This window comes from Alexandromys fortis, unplaced genomic scaffold (genome assembly GCF_014885135.2).
Source record: "Alexandromys fortis isolate MF-2015 unplaced genomic scaffold, M_Fortis_MF-2015_v1.1 scaffold_58, whole genome shotgun sequence".
NCBI lineage: Eukaryota > Metazoa > Chordata > Mammalia > Rodentia > Cricetidae > Alexandromys > Alexandromys fortis.
The window spans coordinates 6,911,957-6,933,855 of record NW_026067940.1 but is presented as its reverse complement, the minus strand read 5'-3'; the positions used below and the strand labels follow the sequence as shown (position 1 = coordinate 6,933,855).

The 21,899-nt window shown below is 42.1% G+C and overlaps 1 protein-coding gene across 2 annotated transcripts in view; it reads left to right on the top strand.

Moving 5' to 3' along the window:
• The first annotated feature begins 2,268 nt into the window (after positions 1–2,268).
• Positions 2,269–21,899, top strand: part of Nucks1 (nuclear casein kinase and cyclin dependent kinase substrate 1) — a 29,092-nt gene continuing 9,461 nt past the window's right edge. Inside the window, exons 1-4 of one of the 2 annotated variants that reach the window (XM_050147691.1) lie at positions 2,269–2,507; positions 14,706–14,755; positions 17,777–17,882; positions 19,632–19,687. In XM_050147691.1, the coding sequence (XP_050003648.1) occupies positions 2,491–2,507; positions 14,706–14,755; positions 17,777–17,882; positions 19,632–19,687 (229 nt within the window). In that variant the 5' untranslated portion in view covers positions 2,269–2,490. The remainder of the gene's footprint in view (positions 2,508–14,705; positions 14,756–17,776; positions 17,883–19,631; positions 19,688–21,899) is intronic. The other variant, XM_050147690.1, reaches the window with a different exon arrangement.

Here is a 21,899-nt window from a genome sequence, read left to right as displayed (position 1 = left end):
AGTTCGAGGCCAGCCTGGTCTAGAGTGAGTTCCAGGACAAGCTCCAAAGCTACACAGAGAAACCCTGCCTTGAAAAACTAATAATAATATAATAAATAAATAAAAATAACGCGGCTAAGATGCTACATTTTGTGTCACAGATTTTTGTTTTGTTTTTCAAGATGGGATTGGGGATTTCCCTGTTTAGCCCTGGCTGTCCTAGACTTTACTCTATAGACCAGGCTGACCTTGAACTCAGAGATCTGCCTGCTTCTGCCTCCTGAGTGGTAGAATTAAAGGCTTGTGTCACCACTTCCCAGTTATGTTGGAGTTTTTTTTTTTGACACCTTTTTTAAAGTGAATGATTTTGAATGGAAAGGATCATGGATAACTTTTTTAAAAATATTTATTATGTATACAATATTCTGTGTGTATGTCTACAGGTCAGAAGAGGGCACCAGACCTCATTACAGATGGTTGTGAGCCACCATGTGGTAGCTGGAAATTGAACTCAGGACCTTTGGAAGAGCAGGTAATGCTCTTAACCACTGAGCATCTCTCCAGCCCAAGTATAACTTTTAAGATGTTTTTTTCTTGTATTATGTTGTTCTCTTCCCTCAGAGAAGTCCAGTTTTACTATGGAGACTTTCAGGAAGCAGATAGTGATGTGGTCTGTGGCTTGGGGACCATATCTTCACTTGGTTTTGTTGTTAACTCTGGAGTTCTCGTAGCCTCCACAGTCTTCAGTGTTAGTCAGGGTGACCTTGAACTTCTACCTCTGCACCACGCCCCATTTTAGGTTGTGCTGAAAACTGAACTCAGGACTTTCTGCAGGCTGGCAAGCGTTTTCAACTGCGCCACCACACCCCCATCTTCCAAATGGTTATTAACATTGCCTGTGGCAAGGACTACAGCCTGCATGTGCTGGTAAAGTGTCAGTTTTCTTTCACTGTGACTCGAAAGACCAGTTTATAAGAACAGATTTATTTTGCTATGGTGTCACGTGTCTCCATCGAGGGCTGCTTGGCCTTGTGGCTTTGGACCTGCTAAGAGGTAGAACATCGTGGTGCAAAGCCTGTCAGCAAAGTAAAACTGATCGTATTGTGGCCACAGGGAAACAAACAGGGGTGGTCAAGCCGTGGTCCCGACAGCTTTAAGAGCACCCTTGATATCCTGACTTCCACCCAATTTCCTGCCTCATAAACACTCTATCACAGACTGGCCACGTTGGCACACGGTCCGCTGGGGGACAGATGATCCAATCTATAACATAAATCCCAGCTATTGCTACAGGGCTACTGCGCCCTCCTGAGAGATTTAGGCGTTCAGTAAATGCCTATATATTTTAACTAGATAATCTGAGTTGCCCTTAGTTATAATTCAAATGTCTTGAAGCAGCCCCAACTACTTCTTCTACTAAAAACTGAACCTTAAATTACCCAACCTAAAGGCCATTCAACTCAGGGCCTTGTTTATTCTAATAATAAGGTAATGTTCCCTTTTCTGCTGGTCGTGAAATTGAGGGGTAGAGAGGGAAACCGATTCAATTGCTAAGTGGGGTACTTAGAATTCGGAAGCAAGTATTTTGCCACCACTCCCACTCCTAACCATCCACCTCTTTCTCTTTGAAATGGTAATGTCGGTAAATGGGATTTTAACGAGTATGAAGTAGCTCACAAAGATCGATCTGGAGAATGAAGAACGGGATCGAAGCTATTCCTTGATCGTGAGCATAACTCTCAACTCCAGCAGCGTGGCTGAGGCCTGGGAAGTTGACGCTGAAGCCAGAGCACAGGGTTCCTAAGATTAAGGTCAAATTTTTGAACCTAAGAAATTTCCCTCCAATTCTGAAGTAGTCCCTTAGTGACGAATCTGCTGCCTATCTCAGCTAGTCTTTCAACTAGCTGATTTGCAAAAAATCACGCTAGGAGCAATTAAATCTATTTCACGAACATCTGATCCACACTGAACTCTATATAAATCAGGTTCTTTGGGAGGCTCAAGACTGAACCCAAGCCGAATCTGCAGCTCTGGCGTGGAAGCCGGGGGGCGGGCAATCGGCGACCATTTTTGTTTTGCAGGCCTGTGCTCTCAGCGCATCTTGACTAACAGGACCCCATGGAGGAGGCGGGGGCCTATCCGGGAGTGGGGCGGGGCCTTGGAGGCGTGATGATTCAAACGGACGAATGGCTAGGGCGCGTCTGGCAGTAGTGGCCAATGAGCGGGCGTGCTGGGGCGGAGCGCCCAGGCCCTAGCGCGTTTGGTTACACCACGGCTTTGGCGCATTTTCGGCTGGTTTGATTCATCCATTTTGAGGAGACGGGGGAGCGGGGGGCTCGTCAGATCCAGGGGCCCGAAACAAGCAGCCGCGGACTCGGAGAAGCCAGCAGCTCGGGCCTCGGCAGCAGCGGCCCCGCCGGCCGGCCGGAGCGGGGGGGTGGGGCGCCGAGTGCGCGGGGAGGGGGGTCCCGATCCTCGGCTCCTTGACTCGGTCGTGCCTCGACAGCGAACATGTCTCGGCCTGTCAGGTCAGTGTGGAGTCCCAGGCCCGGGGCGGGGTGGACGGGGCGAGCGGCAAAGGAGCCGGGCCTGCAGTCGTGCTCCTGACGACCACACGCGGCTTTCTCTGGGGGTTAGCGCGCGCCCCGGCGCGTGGGGTGCTCGGCGGCGCGCGGGGCGGCGGGGGCGCGCCCGTGCTCGCCGCCTCCACCCCCCTCCCGGGCCCGGGGCTAGTTCGAGGCCGCCCGGCCCGCCGCCCTGGCCCTGGAGCTGACGCGACGCGCGGTCGGCTCCTCGGTAGGCCGCAGCCCTTGGGCCTGACCCGAGCCTGCCGCCGAGCCGGGGCCCGCCACGCGCGATCCCGTCCTCCCGAGGCTCGCGGGCAGCCTAGCGCCTTGGCTAGCGGGTTGCCTGTGCCCCGCTGCCCGGCCCCGCCTCCGTCCTCGGGGTCGCTGCAGGCCCCGCCTCCCAACCCGGCTTGGGCGGGACCCACGCTTTCTTTTCCCCCTGGGGTGAAAGTGAGTTTTGCCTCTAAGCCCCGAAAAATAAGGGCCGCTGCTTCCCCCGTCCCTTCCACGTATGAGCTCCGGACGAGTTAACCCCAAGTTTTCTTTTCCCCGTCTGCAAATGCCCTTCCTCCGGGGACGTGCGCGTTAACCGCGCGACCCAAATCCCGTGTGGTTCTCGTTCCCCCTCACCCGCGTACACGTCTCGGATATGTCTGTAACCCTCTCTCTTCCCGAGTGACGTTAATCGTAATGTTCCGCTAGCCGTCAGACTTTGATTACCATGGTTTCAAGAAGTTTTTAATTTCCTCTCTCGGTGGGCTCTCCTTTAATGTCTTCCAGGGCTGTTGTACGGGAATGTGCCTTGGGTGGAGGGGTGTGGCTTGGTCCAATCTGTTGAGGCCTGGGGGGCGGGGGGGGCGGCAGAGTGGGGTGGGAGAAGGAGAGAGGGAGGGAAGAATAGAGGAGAGAGACCGAAGTCAATACCTGTTACACGTAAAGGAGTGTTTCCTAAATAGGTGAAGATTTAGATCTTGAGGATTTTTACAGCTGTCAGTCTCCGTCATTCCAAGTATCGATATCGGGAGTCTCTTAGTGACAGAGGTTTGGATCTGACAGCGGTTTGGTACCCCACCATTGTGTCTCCCGATGCGGTAATCTGTCACCTGGTCGTTTGGGACTGCATACTCCCTCCTCGTGCGGGGTGGAAAGGCCGAGAATGAGTTACCCACCTGCTTGCTTTTTCCAGTTTGTTACAACCCACATCTTCCTTCAAATTACCATGTCTTATGTGAGTTTGCTGCTGTTTAGGCAAGTAGTTTATGGCTCTTTCAGATTATAGTGAGTACTTTGGGGACATACTAACTGATGAAAAATTGTACATAGTCCAGGGGTTAGGAAGAAAGTGAGGTAAACTCATTGTGGGAGTGAGGGCTGACTGGCAGCTTAACTGGGACCTCAATAAAAGTGAGGTCTAGTTGGGGTTAGAACTTGGGTTGCTCTTTCTTTTTGCCAAACAGGTGTATTTATTTATTTTTGGGAGTGGAGGGGAGGGTCTCACTCTATAGCCTTGGCAAGCATGGAACTCTGTAGAGCAGGCTGGTTTCAGACTCAGATCTGAGACACCACCTGTCCTACTAGGACAGGTGTCTGGGTGGCTATTGAAAGTGAAATTAGGTAAAGATCCCTAGAATGAAAACTTCATTTTCCGATTCACACTGTGCTGCAGATGGAGTGGAGCAGCAGCTGTGTATTTTAGCAGCAAAGAACTCCTGAGGGCTGTGGAGCTCAGCAAAAATGACCCCTTATTCCACAAAACAACAGTATTGCTGGGTGGTGGCTGCGCAAGCCTTTAATCCCAGCACTGGGAGGCAGAGGCAGATGAATCTCTATGAGTTCCAGGTCAGGCTCCAAAGCTACAGAGAAACCCTGTCTCGGAAAAGGGGGGGGGTATTGTTTTTTAAAAGATTTTTTTGTTTGTTTGGTTGGTTTTGGTCTTTTACTTCAAGGGAAGGGAAAAAATAGGTGGTAAAGTTGATAGTAGTAGGTTTCATTTTATCAAAGTGACTTACAGACCATTTTATAGGTAACAGTCCTGGTCATTTTTCCACCTCCATAGTGACCACGTTGTCTTCTGTTTGGTGTATAGTATGCTGCAAGTGTTCATTAAATTAAAGAACATAGCATATGTCTTTTTTTATCTTTTATTTTAACTTTCAGAGTGCTTTCATGACTCTGGAACCTTGAAAAGAAAGAAGAAAAATGTTGCTTATAAAAGATGAGGACTGTCCCAGCATGGTGACACACACCTTTAATCCCAGCACTTGAGGCAGAAGCAGGTAGCGGGGTCTAGGCTAATCAGGGCTGTACAGTGAGATCCTGTCTTTAAAAAAGAAGGGGGCTGGAGAGATGGCTCAGGGGTTAAGAGCACTGGCTTCCTCTTCCACACATGGCAGACAGCTCCACTACTGTCTGTAGCTACTGTTGCAGGGGACCTGACACCCCACACAGACGTATATGCAGGCAGAACACATAAAAAATAAATCTTTATTAAAAAATAAAAAATGAGAAGGCTCAGAGTTACTGGTTCACCCAATTTTCTTGATCTAGCATAGTAAGTGTACTTTCTGTGAACTGAAGTCATTCAGATCAGCACTTAGGCCTCCATTGTAACATAGCTGATTTATTGCTCTTAAAAAAATACTCGATTTTAAATTTTTTTAGAAATTGTATTTACTTCAGTATATGTGTTGATATACATACTACCTGTCTGATTGAGGTCAGAGGACAACTTGTGGAAATATTTCCATTCTTGTGGGTTCTGGGTTTGAACCTAGTCTTGGCACAAGTACCTTTAGTCTCTGAGCTCTCTCATTGGCCCTGTTTTTAATTTTTCCTTCTGAGATGGTGTGTGTGTGTGTGTGTGTATACACGTGTACAAAGAGGTCAAAAGCAGACATCTTGCCCCAAAGCTATAGAGAAACCCTGTCTCAGAACCCCCTCCCAAATAAAAAGACATCTTGTGTTTTCCATCACTCTTTGAGGTAGGGTCTCTTCCAGAGATGCTCACGTTTTCTAAATTGATTAGACAGTAAGCACTGGGACCCTTCAGTCTCTGCCTCCCTGGAGCTGGAGCTGCAGGCATGCTCTGGGACACCTGGCTTAGTATGTGAGTGATGGCATTCAAATTCCTGTCCTCATGATTGTATCAGCAAGCCCTCCTAACCACCAAGGCTACCACTGAGTGTTTTGTTGTTTCTTTGTTGTTTTTTTTTGAACTGGAGTCTTAAATAGCTCCAGGCCAGCCTCAGACTTGTTGTGTTGTAGCTGAAGATGACCACAAATCTTGCCCTTAACCTCCCAAATGCTGGCACATTTGGTTTTGAGTTTTGTTGTTGTATTCTCTACACCACCACCCTCCACCCCACCCCACCCCTGCTCACATCTTTGCCTTTACTTAAATGAAAAAGTATAGTCTCAGATGATTGGTGGTGGTGGTACACACCTTTAATCCCAGCACTTGGAAGGCAGAGGCAGGCAGATCTCAGTGAGTTTGAAGCCAGCCTGGTCTACAAAGCGGGACAGCCAGGACTGTTATACAGAGAAACCCTGTTACGAAAAATCAGAAAAGAAAAAAAGAAGAAAGAAAAGAATGTAGGCTCTTACAAATTGATAGGGTGTTACTTTTATTTGTAGTTTGATTAAAATTAAGTTTTTCAGGAGTGCTGTCTTTTCAAAAAAAATTGAGATGTCTGAATTCTAAAATTTAATATTTTTTTCTTAGCAAGAAAGTAGTTTAAAGAAAACTGTTAAAGGGGAAATTTGGAAATTGGAGAAATTTTAGAATTTAGCAAGTAAGTACAAGAATGTGCTTAAATTTAGTGCCCCGTTAAATGTGCTTCTAGATGAACCTGTTTTCCTTGTGATTTTTGTTTTTTTCTTCTAGATGTATAAGTGCCTATGAATAAGAAATGTGACTTTAAAGAAATTTGTATCTATAGACTTAAATTTTTAAGGCATCAGGAAAGTCTTATAAGCTAAATGTGTAGGTATACTTATGCTTGTCATTCTAGCACTTGGGAAACAAAGCAGGAATATGAAAAGTCCAAGGCCTGGCTGGCCTGCATAATGACTTCATTTAATACCCCTCACCGTACCCCCCACAAGATGGTCCCTATGTAGTCCTGCTTAGCCTGGAACTCAGAGAGCCATGTGCCTCTGCTAGGATTAAAGGCAGGCACCATGCCCTGCCTAAGAGTGGCACATGTTCTTAACTGCTGAGCCATCTCTCTAGTCTGAGAGACAAATTTTTTAAAATGTGAATTACAAGACAAATTTATACCGTATGGTTTTTTACTGCTCAGTTACACCTTTTACACCCAAATGTATGCTCTTAAAATGTTGAGTTTACTGTTTTCTGACAGTCTCATGTTATAACTTAATATGTAGTCAAGGATGGCCTTGGGTTTCTGTTTCTTCTTCCTGGGGTTACAAACCTGATGCCAGGCCTAATTGATATAGTGCTAAGGTTTAAACACAGCTTTGTGCATGCTGGACAGGCACTCTACCATCTGAGCTGTCCCCAGCCCTGATTTTACTTTTAGATGAACAATTAATTTATGCACTAAAAAGTTCACTGATTTAAGTAAACTCTTTGCTTTTTTGTTTCCTTAAATGAGACAGACATAGCTTACTGGTAGTGTGCTTGGCTAGTTCTAAATTCTACCCCAGCATCACAGAAGGGAAACATAAAAGGTTTATTAGAGCAAAAGAATTCTGTGAAAATGCTGAGTTTTTATTTTAGCAAGAGTTTTCAGTTTCACATCAAGATCTTGGAAGATGGAGAAATCCAAACCCAAACAGAATGTCTCAGACGGATGGACAACTGTTGTAATCTCTCTGGTCTTGGCCTGTCATCATGTTCTTGTCTTTTTTTTCCCCCGAGGGGCAAGGGGCTGTTTTATTCTTTGACGTAGGTGAAGACTGGCTTGGAAAATATCTGCAGAAGATAGGAAGTTGGGAGAAATAGACTATGTTGAAACTGTGTGAAGAAAGTCATTAGAATTAGAGTGTGAAACTCACTGTAGGAAGGAGCAGAGACAACTGAAATGTTGGATTGTGTGAACATAAAGTAGAATTAGTAGAGGAAGGTGTAGCCCTTATTATTCCCTCTCTATCTTTTTTTTTTTTTTTTAAGATTTATTTGTTTAGGGGCTGGAGAGATGGCTTAGAGGTTAAGAGCATTGCTTGCTCTTCCAAAGGGCCTGAGTTCAATTCCCAGCAACCACATGGTGGCTCACAATCTGGTGCCCTCTTCTGGCCTTCAGGCATACACACAGACAGAATATTGTCTACACAATAAATGAATGAATGAATGAATGAATGAATGAATGAATGAATGAATGAAATATTAAAAAAAGATTTATTTGTTTATTAAGCATACAATGTACTTCTGGCAAGGAAGGCACCAGTCTCGTTGCAGATGGTTGTGAGCCACCATGTGGTTGCTGGGAATTGAACTCAGGACCTCTGGAAGAGCAGCCGGTGCTCTTAACCCTCTGAGCCATCTCCAGCCACCACCACCCCCTATCTTTTATGAACCACATTGTCATATTTACTGTGGGCATTACAGGACAGACTTTATCTTTTATTTGGAGGAAATCAACTAGAGCGGCAAGAAAGTTCTTAAGATACATAATGAGTGAGTCTTAAAACCATAGTGTTTAGGGGCTGGGCATGGAGGCACACACTTTTAATCCTAGCACTGGGGAGATGGAGGCAGGCAGATAACTGAGTTTGGCTTCAGCCTGGTCTACATAGGGAGTTGCAACAGAGGGGCAATTTAGAGACTGTCTTAGGACCAACCAAACCAAAACAGTATTTACTTTGAAGGAAAAAAAATGAGGTTAGCATAAGGGCTACTCTGAGGAGGAAGGGATAGGGTTAGACAAGGTAATTAAAGTATATAGAACTACGTGACCTAGTCAGTAGATGGTAAAGGCAGATTTGGACTCCCTGTGAAGAACCATTTAATAAATGGAATTTTACCATGGAGATCATGAATGGATCCTAGTTCTCTTTTGGGATTTTATTGACAAGATTCAAGGCTGGATAAGATTGTTTAGAATTCAGTATAACAGAATCTGCTGAGTATTGCTGTGTCTTCCTATCACTACTATCAAAATCTGATAGGTCTTTTATTAATTTAAGGACAGGGTCTCTTATAGCCCGGGCCGTCTTGGAACTTGCTATGTAGACCAGGCTAGCTGAGGCCTGCCTCTGCACTCCCCACCACACACACACACACTGGGATTAAAGGCATGTGTAATCACATCTGGCTAACAGTGTTTAAACTTTAAGAAGCTTGCTATCTCAAATGAAAAATATTTTGAGTCAGGTTTGAAGGTGTACTCCAGATTTTCTGCACATAGGAGGCTTAGAGTAGAAAGAACACCAATTTTAGACAGAAATAGGAAGGGTTGAAAAGCAACCTCAGGGATTAAGAGCATTTGCTGTTCTTCCAGAGGACCCTGCTGCCTCAACCATCCAAAACACCAGCACTAGGGGAGTAGACACCCAGACCTCCTGGTCTCTTTCTTCCTTGAGCGCCTGCACACATGTGACATTTACTTACACAAAAATACCACTTTTGTGGCCGTAGGTTATAAACAGAGTTGTTCTTCTAAAGGGAAAAACAAAAATCTGGAAGTGTCTCTCTCTGCAGTCTGTTCTCCCCACACTCCCAGTAGCTCTTGAACTACTTTGGTAGAATTCCAATTGAAATGTGTGTATGTTATAATCAACATTGTACAAGAATGTGGATGCCTGGGAGATAGATTGTGAACTTAGGTGTGTTAGATAGAGTACAGTTTTCTTTATTATTTTCTATTTGCTGTTTTTCTTTTAAAATGCTGTTTATGCACCAATAAATGAGTCCAAGGCCCAGTAACAAAGGTTTGTGGCCTATAAGTTAAAGTGTTGCTCTGCAGCACCTCATTCATCGTGAGTGTTGGACCTTCTAGAACTGAAGTTACAAGTGGTAGTGAGCCACCTCTCCAACCCCCAGAAAAGTCAGGTTTTATAATAATAATTAACTTTGGGATAGAAGTAGCAGTGAGATCAACCATTGGTTGAACTGTAGATTATTTAAAAGTCTCTTAGACTTAATTTTAAAAATGGCTGTGTTGTCCATGGTATAGAAGTTTTCCTTATACAGATTTCAGGCAGATAAGCAGACTTGTTACAAAACATTAAATTCTAATTGGCATCGTGGTATACAATTTTAATTCCAGCTCTTGGGAGGCAGAGGGAGTGGATCTCTTTGATGAGTTGAAGGCCAGCCTGGTCTACTTAGTGAGTTTTGGAGCTACATAGTGAGCTGTCTCAACAGAAAACAGAGCTAAGTTGTTTGTTTTTTGCCTGAGTGTATGTCTGTAAGGTTGTCAGACCCCTGGAACTGGAGTTACAAACAGTTGTGAACTGCCCTGTGGGTGCTGGGAATTGAACTTGGGTCCTTTAGGAAGAGCAGCCAGTGCTCCTAACCACTGAGTGGCCTCATTCCATTTTCTTAATGTAAAATTAAGGGGGTTAAGTGAAATAATTTCAAAGCTTGGTAACCTCTATTAACTCTGAAACAATGTACTCCTTCATTCTTCAGAGAGAAGAATACTTTTTCTTAGAGCAGACAAAAGATATTCTTGGCATGTGAAACTAGCATTCTTGTTCTTTAAAATAATTGTTACAAGTATTTATTTGTGTGGGTGTGCATGTGTTCTATTGTGTTTATGGAGGCCAGAGGACAACCATGGAAGCCATTCTTCTTTTCCACCGTGCTGGTCCTAGAGATTGACAAGTACCTTTACCCATTTTTACCAGCCCTCAACATGCTTTCACTGTTCAGTAGAAAGAAATTGAATTATAATTGAAATCCCATTGGTTTTGAGTGGGGGTGTTGAGGCAGCATCTTATGTAGCTCAGGCTGGCCTTCAGCTCCCCTGTGTAGCTGAAAATAATGGCCTGATTCTCCTGCCTTTGGCTCCTAAATGCTGAGATTACAAATTTGTACCACCACCACTTTTAAAATCCTATTACCTTTAAACCTCAACTTACCAATGTTCAGAACCAAATAGTTCATTATAAACAAGCATCCCCTGTCCCATTTTATCTGGGGTAGGGAGCCACTAATAAGACATTCTATCACTGAATTATACTCTGTCCCAAAAGGTACATTCTTTTCTATTTAGGGCAAAAATCTTATTTATTTATTTATTTATTTATTTAGGTTTTTCGAGACAGGATTTCTCTGGTTTTGGAGCCTATCCTGGAACTAGCTCTTGTAGACCAGGCTGGTCTCGAACTCACAGAGATCCGCCTGCCTCTGCCTCCCAAGTGCTGGGATTAAAGGCGTGCGTGCGCCACCACGCCTGGTTCCAAAATCTCTTTTTATAGCCCAGGCTGACTTCATGCTCACAGCAAAGCAGTCCTGTTTGCACCACCCAATGGCTCGATTGCAGGCCTATGCCACCATTTCAAGCTTCATGTTACATTTTCAGTATAGTACACAGATTTTATCAGCTAAAGTAAGTAAAGGTATATCGTTGAAATTTGAACATTTCTGGGGTTGCTTTTTTCCCCTCAAGCATTCTTTTTTGCGTATTTTTTTATGTTGGAGATTTTTCTTTCTAGTACAAAGTTGTAGAGTTGTTTGGATAGAACTCCAGTTGACTTAAATGGTAAAAATTGGTATAATTCAATTGTTATCTTTAAAATACTGTTTGTGGCTAGAGAGTGGTTCAGTGATTGAGGGCACTGGATGCTCTTCAGATGACCAAGGTTCAATTCCCAGCATGATGGTGGCTCACAACCATTCAGAAAAACTCCAGTTTGAGGGGATCTGATGCCCTCTTCTGAACTCTGATTAAAAAAGAAAATGCCACTGGTGACAGTGGTGCACACCTTTAATCCCAGCACTCGGGAGGCAGAGGCAGGCAGATCTCTGTGAGTTCGAAGCCAGCCTGGTCTATAGAGCTAGTTCCAGGACAAGCTCCAAAGCTACAGAGAAACCCTGTCTCGAAAAACCAAAAAAAGAAAAAGAAAATGCCTATTCTTCCCAACCTAAAAGGAAACTGGAAAGCTACCAAAAAGCTGAAAATAGGGGGCTGGAGAGATGGCTCAGAGGTTAAGAGCATTGCCTGCTCTTCCAAAGGTCCTGAGTTCAATTCCCGGCAACCACATGGTGGCTCACAACCATCTATAATGAGGTCTGGTGCCCTCTTCTGGCCTGCAGACATACACACAGACAGAATATTGTATGCATAATAAATAAATAATTTTTAAAAAAGCTGAAAATAAGTTAACATGAAAGTAGGGAGATAGATATTTATTAGATAGCCATTATTTATGTAGCACTAATTCTCCGGACAATCTTGAGTAGCTTTGTTTTAAGACTTACTTCGTTTTGCTTTTAATTCAGAGGCAGATAGGTCTCAGTGAGTTGAAGCCATCTAAGACGCTGTCTCAAAAAACTATATATATACATTTATATATACAATTTTAAATATTTGTTTGTAATTGTGGGTATGTGGATGTGGAGTCCAGAGGAGTGAGTAGGATTCTCTAGAGCTTGAGTTACAAGAATTGTGAACCTCTTGCTGTGAGTGGAACTGGTCAAGAGCCACTTCAGCCACTGAGCCATGTCTCCCGTCTAGTAGTTTGTATTCCTCCTATTTTACAGTTGAAAAACATGGTCAGTGAGGGGGAATCCCTTACTCGAGGACATAGAACTACTTTGTGGCAGAGCCCTGATTCAGTTTAGTTCAGTCATCTGAGCTATGTTGAATTATGTTGTATTTGCTTACGTTTCTGGTAGTTACTGTCCACTTGGAATTTAAATAACAGTTTGAGTCTAGGGCTCTCTGCAGCTCAGTCCACCTCAGACTCTTTACCTTCCTGCCTTTGCTTCTTAGGGGCTGAGATGAGGGGTGTGTAGCACCCATTTCTGGCTGTAGTAGGATTTTGACAAGACTTTTGTTTTGGCTAGGAATAAATAGAACATTGCATGACCTTGTGTTTTAGTAATCCTCCTCTTAAATGTTAGGCTTCAGCTTGCTGTTTGACAAGAACAAGTTCATTAAAAATATATTTTAGCCCTAGTACAGCAAGCATCCAAGTACACTTCTCAAGTTCCTTATGTAGAATGCTATATATGACCTGTGCACATTCCCCTACATACGTTAAAGTCAACTCCAGATTTTATAGTTTTTCATAGAACAAAGCAGAAGACAGAATTCCATTGGTGAGGTATGATGGTACCCATCTGTAATTGGAAAAGGGGCAGCAGGAGGAGTCTGAGTTTGAAGTCAGCTTTTGTTACATAGTGAGATTCCTGTCTCAAAACAAAAAGCAAACACCCAAGTTAGGCATCCTCACAACCATCTAACTCCATTTCCTAGGAATCTGAGAACTGTTCTCTCTGGGTACCAGAACACATACGGTATGCATGCACATACATAGATAATGTACACATACATTTTTTTAAAAAGTCCCTTTTTTATTAAGATTTATTTATTATGTATATAATGTTCTGCCTGCATATGCATCTGCACGCCAGAAGAGGGCACCAGATCTCATTATAGATGGTTGTGAGTTCCCATGTGGTTGCTGGGATTGAACTCAGGTACTCTGGAAGAACAGCCAGTGTTCCTAACCTGAGCCATTCTCCAGCCCCATCTTTTTTTAAACATCTTTGATTACAGTAAAAAAAAAAAAAATTTCTTCTAACGCTTAATCTTATCATAATTTGGGAGCATTATAATATAACTATATCTTAAAAACTGGAGCTGGAGAGATGGCTCAGAGATTAAGAGCGCTGGCTGTTCTTCAAGGGGTCATGAGTTCAATTTCCAGCAACTACCTGGTGGCTTACAACCATCTACAGTGGGATCTGGTGCCCTCTTCTGGCGTTCAGGCAAACATGTGGACAGAGTACTGTATATAGAATAATTTAAAAAAAAAAAAATTTTTTTTTTTTTTGCTCCAGGCAGTAGTGGCACTCACCTTTAATCCCAACACTCGAGCAGAGAGGAGTGGATCTCTGTGAGTTTGAGGCCAGCCTGGTCTACAGAGAGAGTTCCAGGACAGGCCCCAAAGCTACAGAGAAACCCTGTCTTGGGGGTGGGTGGGGGAGAACAACACTTTTTCCTAGCAGTAATTTTGTTTTATCAAGTATAAATATTATGCATATAACAGTAAAAATAAAACACACATGCACACACCTCCCTTTCCCCAGAAAAGAGGGTATGACTTTAATCCCGGCATTTAGGAGGCAGAAACAGGTGGATCTCTGAATTATAGGCCAGCCTGGTCTACAGAATGAGTTCTAGGACAACCAGGACTACACCACGAAGCTGTGTCTAAAAAACCAAGAATTAAAAATAGCAGCCAGGCATGGTGTCAAATACCTTTAACCCTAGTGCTGGGGAGGCAGAGGCAAGAGAATCTCCTGAGTTAGAGGACAGCCTTGTCTATGTAAGCAAGTTCCAGAACAGCCAGGACTGTATAATACAGAAGCGGGGAGGGGGCTAAAATAACACTTAAAATTTGTTTTTAGCTAGCTTTTGTGACTTAACTGATTTCTATTAATCTGTGTGCTGTCCCAAGCTTGCTTACCTCATGGATGTTCTTTCCATGCTGCTTCTCTGCATCTTTGGTGACTCCTCCCACTCCACCCTTGTACCCAGCATCCTAGTCTGGTTCTCCTGCCCAATCCCTTCCTGCATGGATATAACCAGTGCGAGTAATACATATTTACAGTGTACAAGATTGTTTCTGCATCAGTATATAATAGATGTATATGGAATGTCTGTATAATGAACATGTGTGGTGAGTGGCCCTGGTTTCCTGTTCTGTTCTTGGGAAGGTAGGAAGTATAAAGCTTGGGAAGAACAGTGTTTAAGCTGTCACTGAGGTAAGTGGTAGAAGTTGGAGAGTTGGTTTTGTCTGTTTGTTTGGATTTTTGTTATTGTTGTTTTGAGGCAGGGTCTCACAGAGTTTGTCTGGCTTCAAATTCATATAGATCTGCCTGCCTTTCTCTCCCAAGAACTGGAATTAAAGGCGTGCATTCCTGGCCTGAGAACTACTGTTTGTAAAACTAAAATGTGTATTCTGTTGTCTTAGAAGTCATACTTTTTTTTTTTAATTACCTATATTTGTCTTTTTCTGCAGAAATAGAAAGGTCGTGGATTACTCACAGTTTCAGGAATCAGATGATGCAGGTATGTTTGTATTTCTACAGTCTTGCTGTACTGACCAAACTGTCAGTTTATGTGCATTCTGTCATGCTTTAAAGGTCTCTTATTTAAAAGTACCCAGTGATCTGTGTCAAAGAAAACAATGTGAACTTGCCCATTTTCCTTGAGATAAGGTCTGTTACCTAGATTGTCCTTGAACTCAAATGCTCTTGCCTCACAAGGGTTGAAGGTGTGTGCCGCTATGCCTGGCGCTTAGCTTTTTCTGTAAATCATTGAAATAAACACCTGATTTTTTTTCTTATCTGGTTTTAGAATCCAAAGGTTAAATGTCCAGTAATTTGCAGTTATATAAAATACCCACTGCTAGCTAAGCCCAGTAGTATGAGCAGATAGTCCAGCTATTTAGGAACCTGAGACAGAACACATGAACCCAGAAATTCTAGACCAACTGTGATATTGCAAGACCCTGATTCAAAAACAAGAAAATTGTGCTATTGTTGCAATTATTATCACAGTAAAATCTGTGCCTAAGAATTTATGCTATTTGTATAATGAAGTTACATGGGTCTTTTTATTACCTTATTTACTTGAATATTTTATTTTATGTTTTGAGTGTTTGCCTGTGTTTGCGCCTGTGCACCAACTGTGTGCCATCCTGATCAGATCCTGAAACTGAACTTACTGCCATTTTAGCTGCTGTATGGGTGCTGGAAGACCAACCAGTGGCTTTAATAACGTACCCTTTAGGAAGGCTTGGAAGATATGTAGAAGAATTAAAAACCATATTTTATATATATATATATACTTCTGTCTCTGAAGTAATACCAAAATCAATTACTTGTGCTACTTGCCAGGAACTGTTCTAAATGTATATATTTATTTAATAGGTTGTTTTTTTGGAGCAATACTGTTAGGAATTTCCTGTTTCATTTTACAGCTAAGGAAACTGAAGCATAGTGATACTTATGTCCTTTAGTTGACATGTAGCTGTTTTGACCTTTTTCTTTTTGATTTTTATCTTTTTAAAATGTAGTTAAGGAACAGCAATATATGATTCAGCAGGCAAAGACAACTTGAATTTGATCTCCAGAATACAAACGGTGGAAGGAGAGAACCAGTTCCCGCAAGTTGTCCTGTCTTGTACATGCACAACCTGGCAGGCATGCCCACACACACTATAAATGTTTGGTGGTTTTTTGTTTTGTTCTTTTAATGTGGTAGAGGGGTCGTTTTTGATTTTTCAAGACAGGTTTCTCTGTGTAGTCTTGGCTGTTCTGGAATTCACTTTGTAGACCAGGCTCACCTCAAACTCACAGAGATCTGCCTGCCTCTGCTTCCTGAGTGCTGCGATTAAAGGCATGTAGGCATAGGTAGGCATGCTTAATGTTGTTTTGTTTTGTTATTTTTAAAAAGCAGAAGATGGTACACTAGTTAAAAATATACTGCTGTTGCAGAGGACCTGAGTTCAGTTCTCAACATCCATTAGCTCATGTGCACATAACCACATACAGCCTACACAAGCACATAATTAAAATAAATATTGCTGATAATGGTTAAGATATTCTGCTAAGGAATTCATAATGAATCCAGCAACTTAAGAATTGCTGAAGTCCCAGAAGACTAAAGTTTTAGGTATCCAGGGTATATTATATATTTGTTATTTCAGTTTAAGAAGAATTTGCTTGAACACGACATTATGTTATGATTGTAGATCTTAGGTTCTTTTTAAGATGTTTATAATAAAACTATTACTATAATTTTAAGTAATTATGAAGATGTTGAAACATGGGGAAATCATAAACTAAATGGAAATGATATTAAATGACAAGCTATGGTGTAACTGTGTAAGGTGTGTATATAAGAACTAGATAATATGTGAAATGGGATTAAAATAGTTTTCAGTCGTGTGTATGTGTGTGTGATATGTATGTATGAGTGTGGGCACAAAGGAAGAGCAGGAGAAAACTTTTGGGAGTGAGTTCTCTCCTACCATGGCTTCCAGGTATCTAAATCAGGTTTCAGGCTTGCGCAGCCAAGTGCTTTTAAGTTCTAAGCCATCTTGCTGGCCCTCTTTTAATTATTTGTTTTGTGGTACTGGAGAAATAGATCTCAGCCTCCTGCATGTTAGATAATAAATATTTCTAGCTCCGTTTTTTTTTTTTAATTTACTTATTTATTTTGATTTTTCAAGACAGGGTTTTTCTGCAACTTTGGAGCCTGTTCTGGAACTCCTGTAGACCAGGCTAGCCTTGAACTCATCGTCACAGAGATCCACCTGCCTCTGCCTCCCAAGTGCTGAGATTAAAGGGGGTGCGCTATTAGCACTTGGCAAAGCCCCAATTTTTTTATTTTATTTTTTGAGACAAGGTTTCTCTGTAGCTTTGGTACCTGTCCTGGAACTAGCTCTTGTAAACCAGGCTGGTCTTGAACTCACAAGAGATCCAGCTGCCTCTGCCTCCCAAGTGCTGGAACTAAAGGCATGCACCACTACCGCCCAAAAGCCCCGATTTTTTTAAGAGTACTTTTTTGTTTCTTTTTCTTTTTTTCTTTTTGGTTTTTCGAGACAGGGTTTCTCTGTGGCTTTGGAGCCTGTCCTGGAACTAGCTCTGTAGACCAGGCTGGTCTCGAACTCACAGAGATCCGCCTGCCTCTGCCTCCCGAGTGCTGGGATTAAAGGCGTGCGCCACCACCCTTAAGAAGTTAAAGGCGTTAAAGAAGTTAAAGGCGTTAAGAGTACTTTTTGTTTGTTTGTTTTGCCTTCATGTACATCTGTGTACCACATGCATGCCTGGTGTTTGTAGAGGCCAGAAGAGGGCATTAGATCCTCTGAAACTAGAGTTGTGGGGCCCTATATGGGTGCTGGGAGTCAAACTAGTATGTGCTCTTAACCACTAAGCCATCTCTAACTCCCCTTCTCCCCTTTAATTAAAGAAACCATGAGGGAAATCAGGTCCCATTTATTTAAATAGCGTGAGGAGTAATGCGTGATTTCAACATGTAAACACCATAATCTAATTAACCAAATTTGAAAAATTGCTTGTTTAGATGAAGATTATGGAAGAGATTCAGGCCCTCCTGCTAAGAAAATTCGGTCATCTCCCCGCGAAGCTAAAAATAAAAGGCGATCTGGAAAGAATTCACAGGAAGACAGGTAGGAGGCATCATTGTTTTTATCTTCCTAGTTACAGTGTCAGAGCTCCAAAATGAAGGCAATCTGTGAGCTCTTAACTGGGTGAAGCTTCTATATGCAGTCTGTGTTCATACCGTGTAGGCCATGCTTCTAGGCTTGTGGGTCAGCCTCTTCTCCAGAAGAAACTTGGTCTGAACAGGAAGTGATCTCCATCCAGGAAATCTTTTAAGAGCATGAGCCAAAAGAATGTTTTAAGTTTGTAATTTGTTATCTAAAGTTGGTATTGACACTTCATTGTGGTGATCAATAGCAGAACCATAATAAACCTTGTGGAATTCTAAGCTTTGAACCCTGTTAAATTTTACTCTCATCAAGTAATCATACTTTGCCTCTCCTTTTAATTTTTTAATTTATTTTTTCTTGTACTAAGAATGGATCCAGGACCTTACTTGTGCTGGGCGAACATTCTGCAACTGAGCTATTCATCTCCAAACTTTTCCCCTTAGTTTTACAAATGTGTTCACATAAATTGCAATTTAACCGTAACATAACTACATTGAGAAAAGGATGATGGAATTTTTCTCCTGGTTTTCAAAGTGAACACACACATTTCTTAGTATATAACTTTAAGACTTGATGAGGATGGTGGTGATGAACTTTAAGACATGATGATGAAGAAGGAGAAGAAAGAATATTAGTGTCAGGCTGTATTGTGCTTTATGTACATTGTCAGTTCTCATAACACTTCTATTAGGTTGAGGGGTTCAGTGAATGAAGCAGGAGGTTAACAAGCAATTCGACCAGCAGATTTTGAAACCATACCTGGTGGACCTCAGACTCCACTTTTAACCATCAGTCTAAGACTCATGGAGGCTGGAGAAATGACTCAGTGGTTAAGAGCACTGGCTGTTCTTCTAGAATACCCACTGTCCATTCCTGGTATCCACATAGCAGCTTGTTACTGTATGTAATCCTAGGTTCAGGGGATCCAATGACATCTTCTGGTCTTGATGGGCACCAGGCACATATTTGGTGCACAAACAAGTGCAGACAAAGTATCCATACACATGAGATAATAATTTTAAAAGAAAATACTCTTAGGATATTAAACACCAGGCAGTGGTGGTGCACGCCTTTAATTCCAGCACTTGGGAGGCAGAGACAGGAGGTAGATCTCATAGTTCGAGGCCAGCCTGGAGTGGGTTCCAGGATAGGCTGTAAAGCTACACAAAGAAACCCTGTCTGAAAAAAGAATGTTAATATAAATGTATTCATTTACCAAATAGTTTTTGTTTGTTCAAGATACTTAACTCCCTTTCTGGTTGAGTCTTGGGACTCAGTTTATTTTTCCATGAGGAGTACAATCATATCTATTCACTAGCATCCCTGAAGATAATAATGAAGCAGTTTCATTCCTTAGCATCTTTGTTTGAACTTTTTGGTTTTTTTGAGACAGGATTTCTCTGTTTAACAAGCTGTGGGTGTCCTAGAACTCACCCTGTAGATCACGCTGGCTATGAAGTCAAAGAGATCCTCCTGCCTCTGCCAACCAAGTGCTGGGATCAAACCCACTACACCCAGCTTAGGGTCCTGTTCTTTAGTTCAGGCAGACCTAAAATAGACTACGTAGCCTACGATGGGTGGGAACTGATTGATGTCAGTCCTCTTGTCTGAACATCCTTACTACTAGAATTATAAGTGTAGTTACTCTGCCCATTGATCTTTGATCTAAGTCTTAACAAGTATTTTCTATTTGTTTTTTCCTTACAGTGAAGACTCAGAAGAAAAAGATGTGAAGACTAAGAAGGATGATTCTCACTCAGCAGGTAAACTATGTTTACTGCAGTAGGAATAATTTACATACTCTTCGTTTATTAAGAAGTTTTGGGGGCCGGGCAGTGGTGGCGCACACCTTTATTAATCCCAGCAATCGGGAGGTAGAAGCAGGCGAATCTCTGAGTTCAAGTACTGGAATTATAAGACTGTTTCTATCTTCCCCCAGGTAAACCTTACTCTCCTTCTTTATGGCTTTTTTTTTTTTTTTAAGTATCTACAGGTTATTTTCATGCAAAAATTGAGGTTAAAACCTTTTTATTTTGGAGGCTTTCGAGATGGCACAGTGGCTAAGAGCATTAGCCGCTCTTCCAGAGGACCAGGGTTCAATTCCCAACACATACATTGGTGCCTTACATCTGTTCATGACTCCAGTTCCAGGAAACCTGACACCCTCATACAGACATACATGTAGGCAAAACACCAATTCACATAAAAAAAAAATAAAATGAAACTATCTTTAAAAATATTTTACTTGGGGCTGGAGAGATGGCTCTTCCAAAGGTCCTGAGTTCAATTCCCAGCAACCAAATGGTGGCTCACAACCATCTGTAATGAGATCTGGTGCCCTCTTCTGGCCTGCAGGCATACATGCAGACAGAATACTGAGAATACTGTACACATAATAAATTTAAAAAATTCTTTAAAAAAAATATTTCTCTTAAAAAAATATTTTACTTAGTTGTTTGAAACAGGGTTTCACTATGTGAATGTGGCTGTTCTGGAACTCATTATTTGAGGCTGGCCTCAAACTCTTAAGAGATACAACTGGAGCCGGGCAGTGGTGGCGCGCGACTTTAATCCCAGCACTCGGGAGGCAGAGGCAGGCGGATCTCTGTGAGTTCGAGACCAGCCTGGTCTACAAGAGCTAGTTCCAGGACAGGCTCCAAAACCACAGAGAAACCCTGTCTCGAAAAACAAAAAAAAAAGAAAAAAGGAAAAAAAAATGATAGAAAGACGAGAGATGGCTCAGCAGTTATATAGTGTGCTGGCTGCTTTTACAGAGAACCTGAGTTTAGTTCCCAGCACTTATGTCTGGTGGCTTACAGTTTTCTATATTCCTTATTGCTTCTGGCTACTTTAATTTTTTAACCAGTATGCCTCCTTTGTCTTCTTGAATGTCCCTTTTCATGACTGCTGTTGAAGAAAAGTATAAAAGGTAGACAACAGTCTGCTAAATTAACTATTGACATGTTCCCTACTACTTAAATTGTACTATCTATATTAAATAATGTAATGTGCTTTGGCATTCATTTGCTTTGTGAGCCCTAATTTAAATTTCTTTATTAAGATTTTTAATACTTCCAAGATGCATGACTCTGTACTTGTATTAAGCACAACTCATGCCAACTCGGTTTAGTTTAGGCTCTACCATAGTTAACTTTATTCTCTAATTGTCTCTAGATGAGATCTGGCACTAGAAATAGTAAATATTGACCACAAAGGGGAGAGGCCCCAACCATAGTTGAGGAACTCTTTGACAGTTAATAGTTACTAGAAATTGGCCACTGGTAGGTTGTCCATGGTCTATTAGAAAGCCTCACACCCATTCATATACTTCATGTAAGAATAGCACTTATTGGTCTTACTGGTTTATTAACACATGCACACCATGAAATTAGGATGGATATGTGTTGGGAGTGAACCAGGGGAGGTAGAGTTGAGTAGTAGGGAATAGATGGAACCAAATGTATCTCATGTATATTTTTATACTCAAAGAATAAAAGGTGCTATGTTTTGGGGTTTTTTGTTTTTAGCATTTCTAGACAAGATTTCTTTGTGTAGCCTTGGCTGTCAGGTGCCACACTGCCTGGACTTTTTTTTTTTTCCCCCCAGAATAAAAACATGGGCCATGCAAGGCTTCAGGAACTGTTTTAGAAGAAGTATGACAGCTAAACCTTTAGGGAAGCCTAAAAGTTCAGTAAAGAGCTGTAAGTAGAGACCGGCAAAATCAAGCTTAGTCTAGAGCTGGTAGGCTAGCAACTTGGCCTTTAATTACCTGACTAAATAACTATTGATAAAGCAATTAATTTATTGTAGTATATGAGAATAATTTTTATAAGCTTGGCCTTGGATCTTTAGCTCATCTAAATGTACTTCTAAAAATTTTCCCTGCCTGTCTCTAAATTGAAAAGGTCACCCAATCCATTGTAAGGAGGAATAATTTAGCATTATTGTTTGTGTTTTTTATCTTAGGATAGAGAT